The sequence below is a fragment of the Hippoglossus hippoglossus genome, chromosome 4 (genome assembly GCF_009819705.1).
Source record: "Hippoglossus hippoglossus isolate fHipHip1 chromosome 4, fHipHip1.pri, whole genome shotgun sequence".
Taxonomy (NCBI): Eukaryota; Metazoa; Chordata; class Actinopteri; order Pleuronectiformes; family Pleuronectidae; genus Hippoglossus; species Hippoglossus hippoglossus.
In genome coordinates this window covers 3781271-3795134 of record NC_047154.1, presented here as the reverse complement: position 1 = coordinate 3795134, position 13864 = coordinate 3781271, and the positions used below count along the sequence as shown (strand labels likewise).

The 13864-nt window shown below is 42.7% G+C and overlaps 3 protein-coding genes across 7 annotated transcripts in view; 2 read left to right on the top strand and 1 right to left on the bottom strand.

Annotated features, from left to right (window-relative positions):
• btbd8 (BTB domain containing 8) overlaps nt 1-9412 on the top strand; it is a 29798-nt gene extending 20386 nt beyond the window's left edge. For 3 of the 4 annotated variants that reach the window (XM_034582722.1, XM_034582724.1, XM_034582723.1), the window contains exons 13-19: nt 194-323; nt 1216-1277; nt 1981-2524; nt 3441-3528; nt 4129-4247; nt 4338-6278; nt 8494-9412. In XM_034582722.1, the coding sequence (XP_034438613.1) occupies nt 194-323; nt 1216-1277; nt 1981-2524; nt 3441-3528; nt 4129-4247; nt 4338-6278; nt 8494-8993 (3384 nt within the window). In that variant the 3' untranslated portion in view covers nt 8994-9412. Of the gene's footprint in view, nt 1-193; nt 324-1215; nt 1278-1980; nt 2525-3440; nt 3529-4128; nt 4248-4336; nt 6279-8493 lie in introns of all 4 variants that reach the window. The other variant, XM_034582725.1, reaches the window with a different exon arrangement.
• Nucleotides 9413-10251: 839 nt separating this feature from the next.
• Nucleotides 10252-13864, top strand: part of LOC117760040 (uncharacterized protein C1orf146 homolog) — a 36152-nt gene continuing 32539 nt past the window's right edge. For both annotated transcript variants that reach the window (XM_034582739.1, XM_034582738.1), the window contains exon 1: nt 10252-10441. In XM_034582739.1, coding sequence (XP_034438630.1) covers nt 10379-10441 — 63 coding nt within the window. In that variant the 5' untranslated portion in view covers nt 10252-10378. The remainder of the gene's footprint in view (nt 10442-13864) is intronic.
• LOC117760036 (tripartite motif-containing protein 16-like) lies at nt 11358-13125 on the bottom strand. The gene has a single exon (XM_034582734.1). It carries the CDS (start codon nt 13068-13070, stop codon nt 11442-11444), a length of 1629 nt encoding a protein of 542 aa, XP_034438625.1. The 5' UTR covers nt 13071-13125; the 3' UTR covers nt 11358-11441.

Here is a 13864-nt window from a genome sequence, read left to right as displayed (position 1 = left end):
AGGGAGCTCAATTGGATTCTGCAACAGCGACTGAGGCGGAGGGAGGGAGGGACAGAGAAAGGAAGTGAGGGAGGGGTATTTGTTGCCATGGTGAAAGGTTCTTTAAGCAGCTGCTGATTCGCTTGTGCTTTAGTGCACCCCTTTCCATTATTCTCCTCTCCCCCTCTCTGTCTCTCCTCTGTGTTACCACCAGTCGCTAAGGCAAGAGATTTGTACGCTCCGAGGTCGGCTCTGGACCTTCCTGCTTCAGACCTTTTACGCAGTCCGCCACACGCAGGGATGGGAGGCTCTGTCGTCCAAACACAGAGAGAGGATACTAGCAGGTGAGGAAGCATATTTATAAGCTCTTTTTTTCCACCAGTCAAACACAGGATGTTCATGCTGCAGTGTGTGATGTATGTTTTTTTTCTTCCTAACCCAGCCTTGCGCTAAAGCCATGGCTCTGCATCATTCGAGATGCATATGTTTTTGGTTTATTAAGACTCAATAGCTTCTTTCTGCACAGCTGTCTGCTCTCTACCAAACCAATTCATCGTTTTCCCAGTGCAGTTCTTATACATTTCTGCTTCTCTGCTTTTACCTCGGGCTATTGAGGTAAATGCAGCATGCTTGTCTTCGCTGGGTGGAGATGAGGGTGGATTCTTGTCTTTGTGGATGTGCACATAATTAGAAATATGTATAAATACAAATAATATTCTGCATCCTCATTGTTGAGTTAGTAATGTGTATAAATGCACTATATGAATAATTTAGCTGGTATCTGTGTGAGCCTTCTACTGGTGCATTTCCTACCAGTGTAATCGGATTCAAGGTCTCACATTCAAACATAATAAATGCACTTTGGAAAAAAATCTATTTCAATGTGTGTGTTTTACGTTTTGTTAAAATGAGATCACTGGACTCTTAAATGTACAAAATACAGAAATTGCCGTGCTTTGATTGAAATAGATTCCCAGACAGGGCTTTCTTATGCATCCATTGATTTCATGTTTGTGTCCTTATGGTCAAAGCGTAAACACAGGATGTGGAAACTGGACTTTGTGTATGAAAACAATGGCTCCTCTAGCGCACATAATAAGCGACCTAAACAAGGTCTTGAATAATGATGCTGCCCTTTTCATCTGTGTTATATTTGTATTTGAATCATCTGTTTTGCAGGCAGGACACTATCTGGCTTATTGGTGATTTCATCTTGCTTTTATTCTGTTTTCACAGAGGCTATTGATACAGGGGACAATAGAAGACTTGGTAAAAAGCCAATACTCTCTAGCTCACAGGTAATATTATTATTCAACACTTGTTTTATTTTTCAATCAAGAACATGACCTCAATTAATGCTATTTGTTATCCATAACTTTGACTTTTACTTCAATAATGACGATGTGAATTTATCAGTGTGCTTCATCTTAGAGAAATCCATTTTCCAAATTGTGTAATCCCAGTCAGTCATTACAGATCATGGCCTTCAGATACCATGTATGCCCCACCCTCACAGCAAACAGATGCACTGTGAAATGAGCAGCAGCGACTCTCTGAACAGATGTATAGCTAAGATAAGCCTGGCCTGGGTGATCCAGATAGGGATTGCATAGATATGAGGCCTGGGTGGCTGAGAACAGTGAAGCTACAGATGTCACAGGAAGAGGATGGATGGAGTCAGATCACGAGCTTTGAGTGTTGCCATGGCCCGTAGTTTTTTTCAATTTGTGAGAGCGCACATGAGTCAACATAAAGTAGAACAAGAAAGAAGCATAATTTCTTCTTCTCTTTAACGTCTACTAAAAATCTGAAAGTAGCTGTTAATTAAGGTACAAAACACAATAGGATTTTGGCTGGTTTAGGGTAGAGTTCTTTACAGACTGTGGGGTAGATAGCTTTTTTTTCTGCTAAGCTAATGTATTCAGTTTCATAAGATTGTCCTCTGGTTATTTGAAGATGATTCCCTTTCTGTGACTAATATTGTCTTTTTTTTTCTGGCAGCAAAGGGCTGTAAAATGTTCTTCACCTGCACCTGAGAGTCCTCCTCTGCAAAGGACTCAAAGAGTGTCTGCATATAAAGCTTCTGCCTCCCGTGGTGCTACATCAACCATGAAGTCTGATGGACTGGGGACAGCTAACAAACCAGGCGATGGGCTCACATCCAAGGCAAAGAATGTAAAGAAGCCAGGAGACCGGAGTGTAGCAGCAAAAGGGAAGACAGCATCAGCTGGTACACCGATTGTCAATGGCACAGGAAGTGCAGGGGCCAAACGTGATGTAGCCGGTGCCAATGGCCCCAGAAGCTCTCACGGGGCTAAGGAGCAGGACAAAAAGCCAAATCCAGGTGCAAGGCCTAAAACCTCTCCCCCGAGCTGCACGTTTACAAGCCAGACGGCTGCAGTGAAGTCTCAGAGGAGCTCAGCAGGAAAAGCTGACGGCACTGCTGGCACCACCCAAGCTCAGCCCCTCGCTTCAACCACATCAGGCAGCACCTCGCCAGAGAACAGTGCCAGTAGCCCTCGCTACGACACCCAATCCACTCCAGGTTTGCACTCTTTATTGACTTGTTTACATTTCATCAGTGTGACTGACACAAATTACAATGTAGTGCATCACTGCAGCCACTCCAAAGTGTTGGCAGTGTAGCTTCAGGCGTAACTTGTAGCCGGAACATGAAAGCACCTGCAGACTAATTAGTTTTATGAATGTTGTGCTGTGCCCAAGAGGCACTTTGAGAAGACCAGCGCAGCGTCGTGTATGAATTTTGATTTATTAGGAAACAAAGAGCATGAGGCTCTGTCCTTGGCCGCCTCTTGGCATCGAACAAACCGCAGAGGTCAAAGCCTCATACAGCCGTCACATGGGGAGGTGTAACTGATCTCTTTGAACTTTAGTGGCAAGGTTGGATGTGGGGAGGTGGAGTTAATCCCTTCTCATAGCTGGTACAAGTGCAAAATGTCCTGAAGATTATTTGGTCTGTTCTTCACTTGGTTCATTGTTTGCAAAACTGTCTGTTTACAGCAAATTTTACATGTCGATCAAATTCTACTTGTGTTGCCCATATTCAGAAATCATAATTTTTCTCAAATGGCTCAACAAGGTGCGACATCGTCTCCCTTAATCCTCAATAAGAGTGAGGAAAAAGTACCAAAAAACGAATTTTTAGCAGGGGGGGGTAACTACACCTCGGAGATTAACAAGTTAGAGATCCCTCTAACAATAGTGCAATAGATGGTGCGTGTAATACAGGACATCAACAAAATATGTCTAACAAATCAATAGGTGTATCAATGTTTAAAGTATCTGACAGAGATGAAGGGTGCAGCAATGACAGAGGTGGTAGTAGTCAATGTGAGTAAGCATATTGTCTATCTAGTTGTAATCATTATCCACCATCAGCTGCCACCACCAACCATGATCACAGTCACGATCAAGGATGTGCTTTATTTTCTGTGCTTTAGGTGCAAAGCCCAAACACCAGGCCAAGGCAGTGAACAAATCCCCACTGACAAAACCTCCTCAGAAATTGGACACAACAAAGACCAACAGGTGAGCTGTCATCTTCACATCAAGGTGCTTTGCTTCTTTTGTCTATCAAAATGCTAAGTGTAACATTTAAATAATCGAACCCACGCGCTGGTCAACCTCCCCTTGGATGTTCCCGTCGAGTGAATACAAGTCTAAATCTAAGTGTCATTTTAATACAAAAGACCTTTATAAAAATGTCATTATGGTAAAGTTATGGGAGATTGTGTTGAAGGGAGAGGCTCAACAATCCATCAAACATTTTGGTTGCAATCATCAATGAAAGTCCATCATACAGCTGCAAGTAGACAATACTCAGAACACCATCAACCTATATGAGATATGTCTAGGAGGATATCCTCCACAAGGACACAAGTGACAACTTGAAATTCTTAGCATTAATAAACAGCTCACGTGTCTTGGGCTCGTCCTTGACAAACTAGTAGAAATAAGAAATCCTACCACCTACTGGTGTAAAGTATAAATTCATGATTTAGTTTTCCTGCAGCTCTTTACATATATATATTTATGATGGTGTGAGCCAGGTATATTTATTATTGGAGTATTTTGGTAAAATATTTGTGGTCACATGGTTGTTTCTATCTTTGTTTTTATGGATCACAGTCCAACCAATAAGGCAAGTTCGAGAGAAAGTGGCAAAGTCAAGACTGGTGCAGCAGAGAAAGCGTCTACTGCAGCAGCAAGAACAGACAACAAGGGAAGAGGCACGCCAGACCATCATGGTGAGATGTTCAAAGTCTGCTTCATATAAACGTCTGTCAGTGCATTCTGGCAAGGTCTTAACGTTCTGTTCTGCTCTGTCTTTGATTCAGTCTCTAAGTATGCATCCTCCACAAAGAAGCCAGCTTCGCCCAGGAAAGAAGACAGTAAGGATGGGTCCAAATCCTCAACTGCACACAAAGCGGCCTGTGAAACTCCGAAAAAGAAGATCATAAAACCAGTTTCAGATACTAGAGCCTCGGCTAAATCCAGTGCCAAACCATCGAAAGCCTGTCCGGCCCCGTCTAGACAATCTTCAGTTGTCGCTGCCAAGACTGGACCGAAGCCAAAAAGTGTGACAGAATTATTTGCAGAGAAATCTTCACCAAAGTCTGGAGGATCTTCCAAAACCTCAGCTGTTGCTGCCAGCAAGAAATCAGGACCTAAAGGAAAAGACGCAGCGAATGGTAAAAATTCAGACTGTAAAGCTGAGCTTGGTCCAATTGAAAACACTGGTCATGTTGCAGTGGATAAAGATGGTGTAGAGCTAGCGCCGGCAGCTCACAGTCTGCAGTCAACAAGCCAGGGTGGAGAGGACTTACTCAGCCTTCAGCTTGACTCAAACCCCACACGGAGTCTCCAGAAGACTGAAATACAGGAATCAGAAAACACCAACAGAGGAGGAGATGAGGCGAGTGTTACACCAGCAGCAAACTCCCCCCATGTTAAATCTGCTATTACAGATGCGTGCAAACAGACTGAAGGGAGTAAAACGAAACAGTCTCCTAGCAGCGTCATCCCAGCCCACATCAGCGGAGGGCAAGTTCGCGAGGTAAGCTCCCCAAATTCCCAGAGAGACACTGATGTCCCCATAGACACCCCCTGCAGCGTGGGAAGCACTCACACCCCCTTCGAGGACTCATGGAGCAGCATCCACCCTCAGGTCAGCCCAGAGTCTGAGACATGCAGCACACACACCACTTCCTCTGATGACATCAAGCCCCGTTCAGAGGACTACGACGCAGGAGGCTCGCAAGACGACGACTGCTCCAACGACCGAGGGGTGTCCAAGTGTGGCACCATGCGCTGTCATGACTTTTTGGGTCGCAGTAGTAGTGACACGAGCACTCCAGAGGAGTTAAAGATGTGTGAAGGCGGGGCTGGGTTGAGAGTGGAGGTGCGGGTACGCGGGAGAGAGGCGGAGACTACCAGCGAGGAGGAGGGAGCGAGACAACGCCCTCGCTCCTGGTTGCAAAGAGACGAGGTTCACGTAGAGGAGGAGCACTCAGAGATCGAGAACACTGTGACTGTAAAAACCGTCCCTGACCACCAGCTCTTCTCTTCTGAGGAGGAGGAAGAGGAGGAAGAGGAAGATGAGACAGAAGACGAGAGGTCAGAGGTTGAGGTGATTCCAGGTCCGGCTCCTCTGCCAACTGAGCCTTCGCCACATTTTCAGGGGATCGTCAACCTGGCTTTCGATGATGATGGTGCGGAACAGGACAAGGACCAGCCTGATTACCAGTCCACTTCCAACTTCCGTCGGTCAGTGTTACTCTCTGTAGATGAGTGCGAGGAATTGGGCTCAGAAGAGGGCGGCGTCCAGACGCCACCTCAACAGCCCGACGATGCTGTGACTCCCTGTGATGTTTTTGAGTCTGACTCGACAGCGCCTCAGTCCAATTGTGCCCCTCCCAGTGACGAACATAACCACTTGCCGTGCCATCTTGAAAATGCAGAAATGAAGGACAAGAACCTCGAAGGAAAGTCATCTGTGTTCATTACAGAGATTCAGGAGCCTGTGCAGGAGGAGAGTAATCACATCCAGGTGGATGGAGTGAAGTCCAGCGGCCCGACCGTGGACACCGACACTAGAGACCTCCCTCCCCAGGAGCGCCCGTGCCACCTGGATCTGCGGCACACTGAACAATACAACGGAGGGCTGTGCAAAAATCACACCAATCCCTCAGAAAGCAGGAAAGCAGATTTACATCTAGACTTAAATGACCCTCAGCTGACAGGGGACTCTCCTGTCAATGCTGCACAATCTCCAGCAGGTAATGTATGACCTATGGATCTTTACTAGACCCCCCCCCCCCCAAATCCAAACCCATCAGAAGGTTTAGTTTATCCCTGCAAGATTCATTCTCTCTGCTCCAATTCCTAGACCTTACCCACACCCAACATACACCATCCCTCCTTCAGAAAAAGGATATTATTGACCATACTAGTTTAGAAACTAGTTCAAGTTCAAATGAAATCAGTGGGCATCATATTCTCACAGCTAAAAGCGTGCTCTCATCTCAACCCATGGATTGTGTAGCTGTTGTTAATTTGAACTTGTAACATCAGTATCCTTTTAAAGACGGAAATTGGCCTCGTCAAAACATTTAACTTAAAGTGAACATTTGAAACAACTGAACTACCTGTAGTCGGAGGCTTTCAGGCCTAGGTAATTCAGTTTATATTTACAAAAAGGGGAAAGCCGTGTACATTTCACTAAGACTGATGATAGAGTTGTATTTGTCTAAAAGAATCTGCCTTGTGACAAGGCATGTGACATAGTTACACCAATGCACTTTCATGTACAAAAGAAATAAGAGTTTTTGATTATTTTTGTCATTTGTTGTATGCAGTGGAACAGTTGGGCCTTTGTAAGCCACAGAGAATTTGACATAGTTGAAGGATCTATATATAACATTTTAACGTCTACATATTATTGAATTGTTCATGTAATTCCATTACAATAACGTAATCTTTTTGCAAGCCACTGAATGTAGTATTGATTTGACTGAAGCTTGTGTTTGTCAAAATGTAGAATACATTTCCCAGAAATCCCAGCGCTTCCTATCTGAGAGGATTCTGATTCAGCATGTCTCTTCTTTTTTTGCCCCATAAGCTTTTTCTTTTTCTTTTGCTTTATTGTAAAGAATACATTTGTTTGAGTTTGTTTTGTATTCACTGCGTTTTGAGAAACACAAACTTCTTTTGTGCCATAAAGTACAAATATATCTTGACTTTGTGGTTCACAGTGTTAAATGCAGTGTAGCATCACTGGCTTCCAAGTCACGGTGTCTTTGTTTACAGGATTTACCATCTCAAAGTTAAAACCTTAAAAGTTATTCTTTATGTTAAAATGCTATATGTAGCACCTTTAGAATCGTGGTACGGTAAATTGCAACTAGGTAACGATTTAATCAAATTTCTGGAACGTGATACAAAGGCTGACCACAAAATCTTCATATGAGATACACACCAGTAAACTGCCCCTGCTTCTCAGAAGCGTGTTATACTTAGGAACTTTTCCCTTGCATCTCCTTGCTGTTTTTCTTTTTCTATTGGAGAATGTACCTCTTCCTGGGTTCCTGGTTATTTTAATTTTTAATTTAAATTTTTGCACTATACACATGCATGTACTATTAAAATTATTTTGCCATCCTAAAGCCATCCATTATTTATTTTACATTGTCCCATCACCTTTTGTCATACCTAACTAGAGTAGATATAAAGATGTCTTCTTTTAAAAAGAAACTGTTTTGTTGTCTCTAAGCTTTTGTTCAGTAAGCTGTGTGTCAGTAGCCTCCTATGTACAGTTTGTGATGTGTCTATCGAGCAGCTGCCATGTCTCTCTTTTTTCACTCCAAGAAATCCTGCTGCACCGTCTAACCCAATGCAAACATGTCAGTGATTTCATTTTTTGCATCAAACAGTGATCACTCACTTCATCTTTTGCTATTTTTAACATAGTAAACGCAAAGAATGTCAAAAAATAAACTGCCGCTGTGCGATCATTCGTTCTACTAAGTAAGGAGCTGTTGCTTGCTGTTCATGAGGTCTGCTCTTTCACAGACCTGCATGTAAAACTCAAAAACATCACTGTTATTTATTTAAATGCAAAGGTTGACTGGTGCTGGCAATGCATGGCTGACTTTGTTGGAGCAGGTGGATGAAGAGATGCATTCAGAAAAGCATTCCTCTGTGCGCTACCTTTAAGGCAACTGTCCACCTCATGTGTTTGAGGTGGTTGGTGAGTTTTGAACCAATTGTAACTGAACATAATGTGACCAACTCACTGCCTCCTCACTGTGCTGACCTCACCCCACCTCACTCTGGAATATGTTATTGAGGGACAGTTGCATTAAGGGTAGACTTTCAGTAATCAATGTTTCATTGTAGTAGGCAGTGACTAGTCTCATGATGACATGATGAAAAAAAAGAAGTGTGGAGGAGTGAACCAGTTTGTCATTTTGCAGTATTGTCAATTGCTTTTAGGCGACAATGGTTGTGACAGATTGGATCAAAGCTGCAAACTTGACCGCCGACCATCAAAAGTCCTCTCTCCCATTTATGAGATGGATGTGGGAGAAGCCTTTGAGCACTGCTCGGACAAGGACAGGAAAGTTAAACCGAGAGCAGAGGAAGAAAAGCAAAGACGGGACGATGACAAAGGCAGTTACTTTGCTGAGCGGGACTGGAGCCTGCTCAAGCAGCTCCTCTCAGACCAGGAGTCCAACCTGGGCATCATAAACCCTGTGCCTGAGGAGCTCAACCTGGCCCAGTACCTCATCAAGCAGACGCTGTCCCTCTCACGAGACTGCCTGGACTCGCAGGCCTTCCTGTCCCCAGAGAAGGAGACCTTCAAACGCTGGGCGGAGCTCATCTCGCCCTTGGAGGACTCCTCCACCAGCATCACTGTGACCAGCTTCTCCCCGGAAGATGCTGCATCTCCACAGGGAGAGTGGACCATCGTGGAACTGGAGACACATCACTGACTGCACAGCCCCGCTGGACTCTGATGTCTTCTCTTTGAACTTTTGACGTCTTTACTTCATCGTTTTCTTAATTTATTATAATTTATAATCCTAATCTGTCTCTCTTGATGACATGTCTTTTTCTCTGGACCCCACAGAACTCTGGACTTTGAAGCAGCTTATGTGCATTCGTCATCATGCCCTTAGTGGACTGGTTCTTACCACTGATGGGCTGTTATGCATGCTGATAGTTTTGTATGTTTGACTTAATGTTGCTTTGAAAGCTTTACAAAAGAACAAGACAAAAATAAGATTTTTCTCTTGACAGTCTTCTGGTAATATGATGAATAAGTTTCTTAAAGAAAAATGATATTGGCCTATTGGCTTGCATTTAGTGTCATATTAAAAATAAAGGTTCGTGTTATGGAAAAAAAACAAGTGTACCTCACTGTCCTGTTGTAGAAGAAGAGTTTGTCTGTTTTTTTTTTCTGGGGAATACGAACGTACTGAAGAGGTGTAAACTACAATGTCACTCGGATGAGTTGGGAAATGGGTCGAAATGTAAAAAATGCCGTCACATCTAACAATGTTAAAGACAGAAAAAAATAGCCACATCAAAATTAGTTCTTTCTTGGCCCATGTCCTCCCCTCCCACCAGGTTTCATCGAAGTTACAGTTTTTGTGTAATCCTACTTATAAATTAACAACAAACAAACGGACAGGAGTGAAACATGTATAACCTCCTTGGATGTATTAATGAATAACTTATTGATATTAATATTTGCTTGCTGCTTTGGCTGATTGAGACAGGAGTGGCGCTAATGGAGTTAATGCTAATATTTCTCCTGCTGTGACCGTTTAAAATGTCTGCCATTAAAAGCCTCATGTATGGGGAATAAACATCCATTCTTAACATTTTTACTTCATTCTCGAAATGCAAAGGGAATAAATGAATACAATTTTTTTTTCTTAACTACACAAGCTAGGAAATATTAAGCACTGGCAGCTTGCATAGTTGTCAGTTGCTAAACATTTCAACTTTACTTAATGCAAAAAACATATCTTCCTGAAAACTAAAATATCCTTTGATTTAGTTGGACATTTCGACTTTATTCTCAACTATTCTACTTTATTCTCAACTTAATTTTCAAATGTCAACTTTATTGTCAACCTTTCGACTTTATTCTTAACATTTAAAAAAATCTCTCACCTCTGCCCTTGAAGACATGTGAGAGAAAAAGGATGAACGTTGTTAGGAGGTGGAACAGCAGGGCGGCGCTACAGCGACCTCTCGTGGTTGGACATGATATAATAAGAACTTGTCAGAACGAGGACGACATGGAGAACAGGAGCCGTCAGTGAACCAGAGTGTTGTTATCAGTGTTATTGGACCTGCAGCAGACACAATGACAACACACAGAGAAACGCCTGTCTGGAAAACCACGGTGATAGTCAGCACATCTCTTCAGGTAGAGGGCAACACTGTCCAGCATCTGTTTGTTTCAAGATGGCGGGTCAGCACCTTATAGTCTATGGTCAGCACACGGGTTAGCTAGCTGTGTAGCTGTGTAGCTAACACACAACCACCACAACTAAATATGCGTTAAAATGATATTAACTCTCTTTAAAAACATAGATTCATTTCTGCTTTATCATCCGTATTTTTTTCCAGCAGGAAATTTATTTTAAGACTTAAGATAAGTTAAAACTTTATTTATCCTTATACACTTACACTTAAAATGTACACATAATGTAAATGTATATATCTGAACACACACACAAAAATACACAATACAGTGTGTACAATACATACAACAGAACCATAACACATCCACCCCCACCCAAATATATACAAATAAAACTACAGTAAAATAAAAACTTTAGGATCACTCTTTAGAAGTGCATATGTGTACTTATGTACTTTTACACATAATGGTTTATATACACAGACACCCTTTGTGTGTGTATGTTCAGGTAAATACATGTACCATTATGTGTATATATGTATGTACATGCCTGCAGATAAAAGTAAATACATGTACATACATGTACATATATACACATTTTGGTTTAAATACACTTACTAAATGTGTGTATGTTCAGTTATATATATATATATATGTGTGTACATAAAACCTAAAAGAAAAAACATAAAAAGAAAATAATCAGCTCATTGATGAGGATCAGGATCAATACAGGTTCTAAAACATCACAGAACCTTATTTCTACTTTGATTTAGAAAACAACAGCAACAATAGTTCACATTCATGTCAGTGTAATTATAGATTTCTGTCTTTACAAAGTGAGAACTAAATATGTGTGATAAAGGAAGGTCAGTGTTTGATTGACAGCTGATCTCTGTGCGGAGCAGAAACGTCACCACGACGAACTTTGATCAACAAACATGGAGACAAAAGAAGTTAAAGATTTAAACACAGAATCTAAATCACTGCTTTTAATGACTCGAGTCTATTTGAGTTTACAGCACTCATAATAATTAACCCCAACTCCAGCATAGAGGGGCTGAGTGAATGTGGTCTGGACTCTGTGGAGGAGAGTCATGGTGTCAGAGACGCTGTAGAAGGACAGAACACCTGCGCTGTGATCCAGGTACACTCCTACTCTGGAGGACAGAGGACCTGACACTGGAGTCTCGATGTTGTTGTAATAAAAGTAATAACTGTTTCCACCACAATATAATGACCAAGATTTATCATTGTATCCAAATTCACATTCATGTGAGTTTCCTGCTATGCTGATATTCTTGTATGTGACTGCTACATCAACTCCTCCTATCACCTCCCAGTAACAACGTCCAGTCAGACTCTCTCTACTCAGGAACTGACACCAACCAGTGAATCTGTCTGAGTGATTAGAATATGTTACTCTTCTGTTTCCCTCAGATAATAACAGTAGTTCGTCTGCTGTGTTTGGAACCAGTGTGATTTCCTGTGAATATTTTAAGAAGTCAGCTCTGGTCTTGGGCTCTGGTTGTGGCAGTAAAACATCCACTTGAGACACAATCTGTAAAATGTCTGTCTCTGTCTCACTCAGAATGTCCTGTAGTCGACCTCTGACCTGTGACACAGCTGCTGTCACATCCTCAAAGTTCCTCAGAGGACGGATCCTGATGCTGGATGAGTGTGTAGATTCACTGAGTGTCAGTGACGGGTAGTTGTGTAGAAACTGGTTGTGATCCTCTGTGTGTGAGAGCGACTTCAGTTCATGGTCTTTCCTCTTCAGCTCAGTGATCTCCTGCTCCAGTCTCTCCTGAAGCTCTTTGACTCGACTCACTTCAGTTTCCTGCTGGGATCTGATCTGCTGATTCACATCAGAGCTTCTTTTCTCCAGCAGACAGATCAGCTCAGTGAAGATCTTCTCACTGTCCTTCACTGCTTTATCAGCAGAGCCATTGACAGCCTCCACCTCCTGTTGAAGCAGCTTCACATCTCTCTCTCTGTCCTGGACTCTCTGCTGGATTGTTTGTCTCCTCAGCCCGAGCTCTCTCTGCCTCTCAGTCCTTTCTGCTGCAGCTGACACTATGTCGTGGTCTTTATGTTCATCCACAGAGCAGAGATAACAGATACACTGATGATCAGTGCGGCAGAACATCTTCATCACTTCATCGTGACGAGAGCAGATGTTCTCCTGGAGCTTCTCAGAGGGCTCCACCAGCTTGTGCTTCTTCAATGGAGCTGACTGAAGATGAGGCTGGAGGTGTTTTTCACAATAAGAGGCCAAACAAACCAAACAGGACTTGAGAGCTTTCAGTTTTCTCCCAGTGCAGATATCACAGGCCACATCTTCAGGTCCAGCATAGCAGTGATCAGCAGGAGCAGCTTGGAGTCCAGTCTTCTTCAGCTCCTCCACTAAATCAGCTAACATGGTGTTTTTCTCCAGGAGAGGCCTCGGTGTGAAGGTCTGTCCACACTGAGGGCAGCTGTAGCTTCCTCTCTCCTCCTCTTTGTCCCAGTGGGTGTTAATACAGCTCATACAGTAGCTGTGTCCACAGCCAGTAGTCACCGGATCCTTCAGTAGATCCAGACAGATCGAACAGCAGAATCTTTCTCTGTCCAGTTGATTTTCTTGCTGCGCCATTTCAGCTGGTGCCAGTGACTGTAGAATAGTTTCACTCCCTCTGAACAGAACCAGATCTCTGCTCCTCCCTCTCTTGTTTACTTCCTCTTTTTCCCACGTTTTAACACACTATTGAAAAGAGCAACAGTATGGTCTTACCTCTCCTCAGCAGTGTTGTCACACTGTTTAAAGGTAGCTGCCTCTAAACAGTTTGACAACAAAGGCAGTTTGACAGCTGCCTTTATGTCACACTGTTTAAAGGCAGCTACCTTTTAAACAGTGTACTGCAATGCATTGCACACATAATAAGTATGCAGAATAGTAATATATGGCACACATAATAATGAAACCTTAAACAGGGCTCCAGAGCTGCAATACCAGACACAAACAGCAGGTTTTACATGTTTCAATGATAGCAAAGGTATTGCTGTAAGAACTGGGTTAAAGTGACTTTAATGTTAAAATATCTTTAAAGTTCACAAGGCACGAACATTAATTGGCTATGATACATTAATAACCATTTCAGACAGAGGAGTAAAGTCATAGCAAATTTGAGTCTTTTTATGTAACTCATTGAAAAGAAAGTAGTTTTCCAGTTTCAGTCATTCAGTATCATGTTCCATTGACATCACTGCAAAGTCCTACCACATTCATTTGTACCAGATTGTTGTACATTGTTTTAACAACAGCTCAACTCTCTATCAACATCTAAAAATGAAGCCTGGATAAAGGTCATTACACAGAGAGACACTTCAGAAACTGGTCACCTTGGCAGTCTTGATATGATTTGCCACGAGACTGTTCTGTGGATCGGA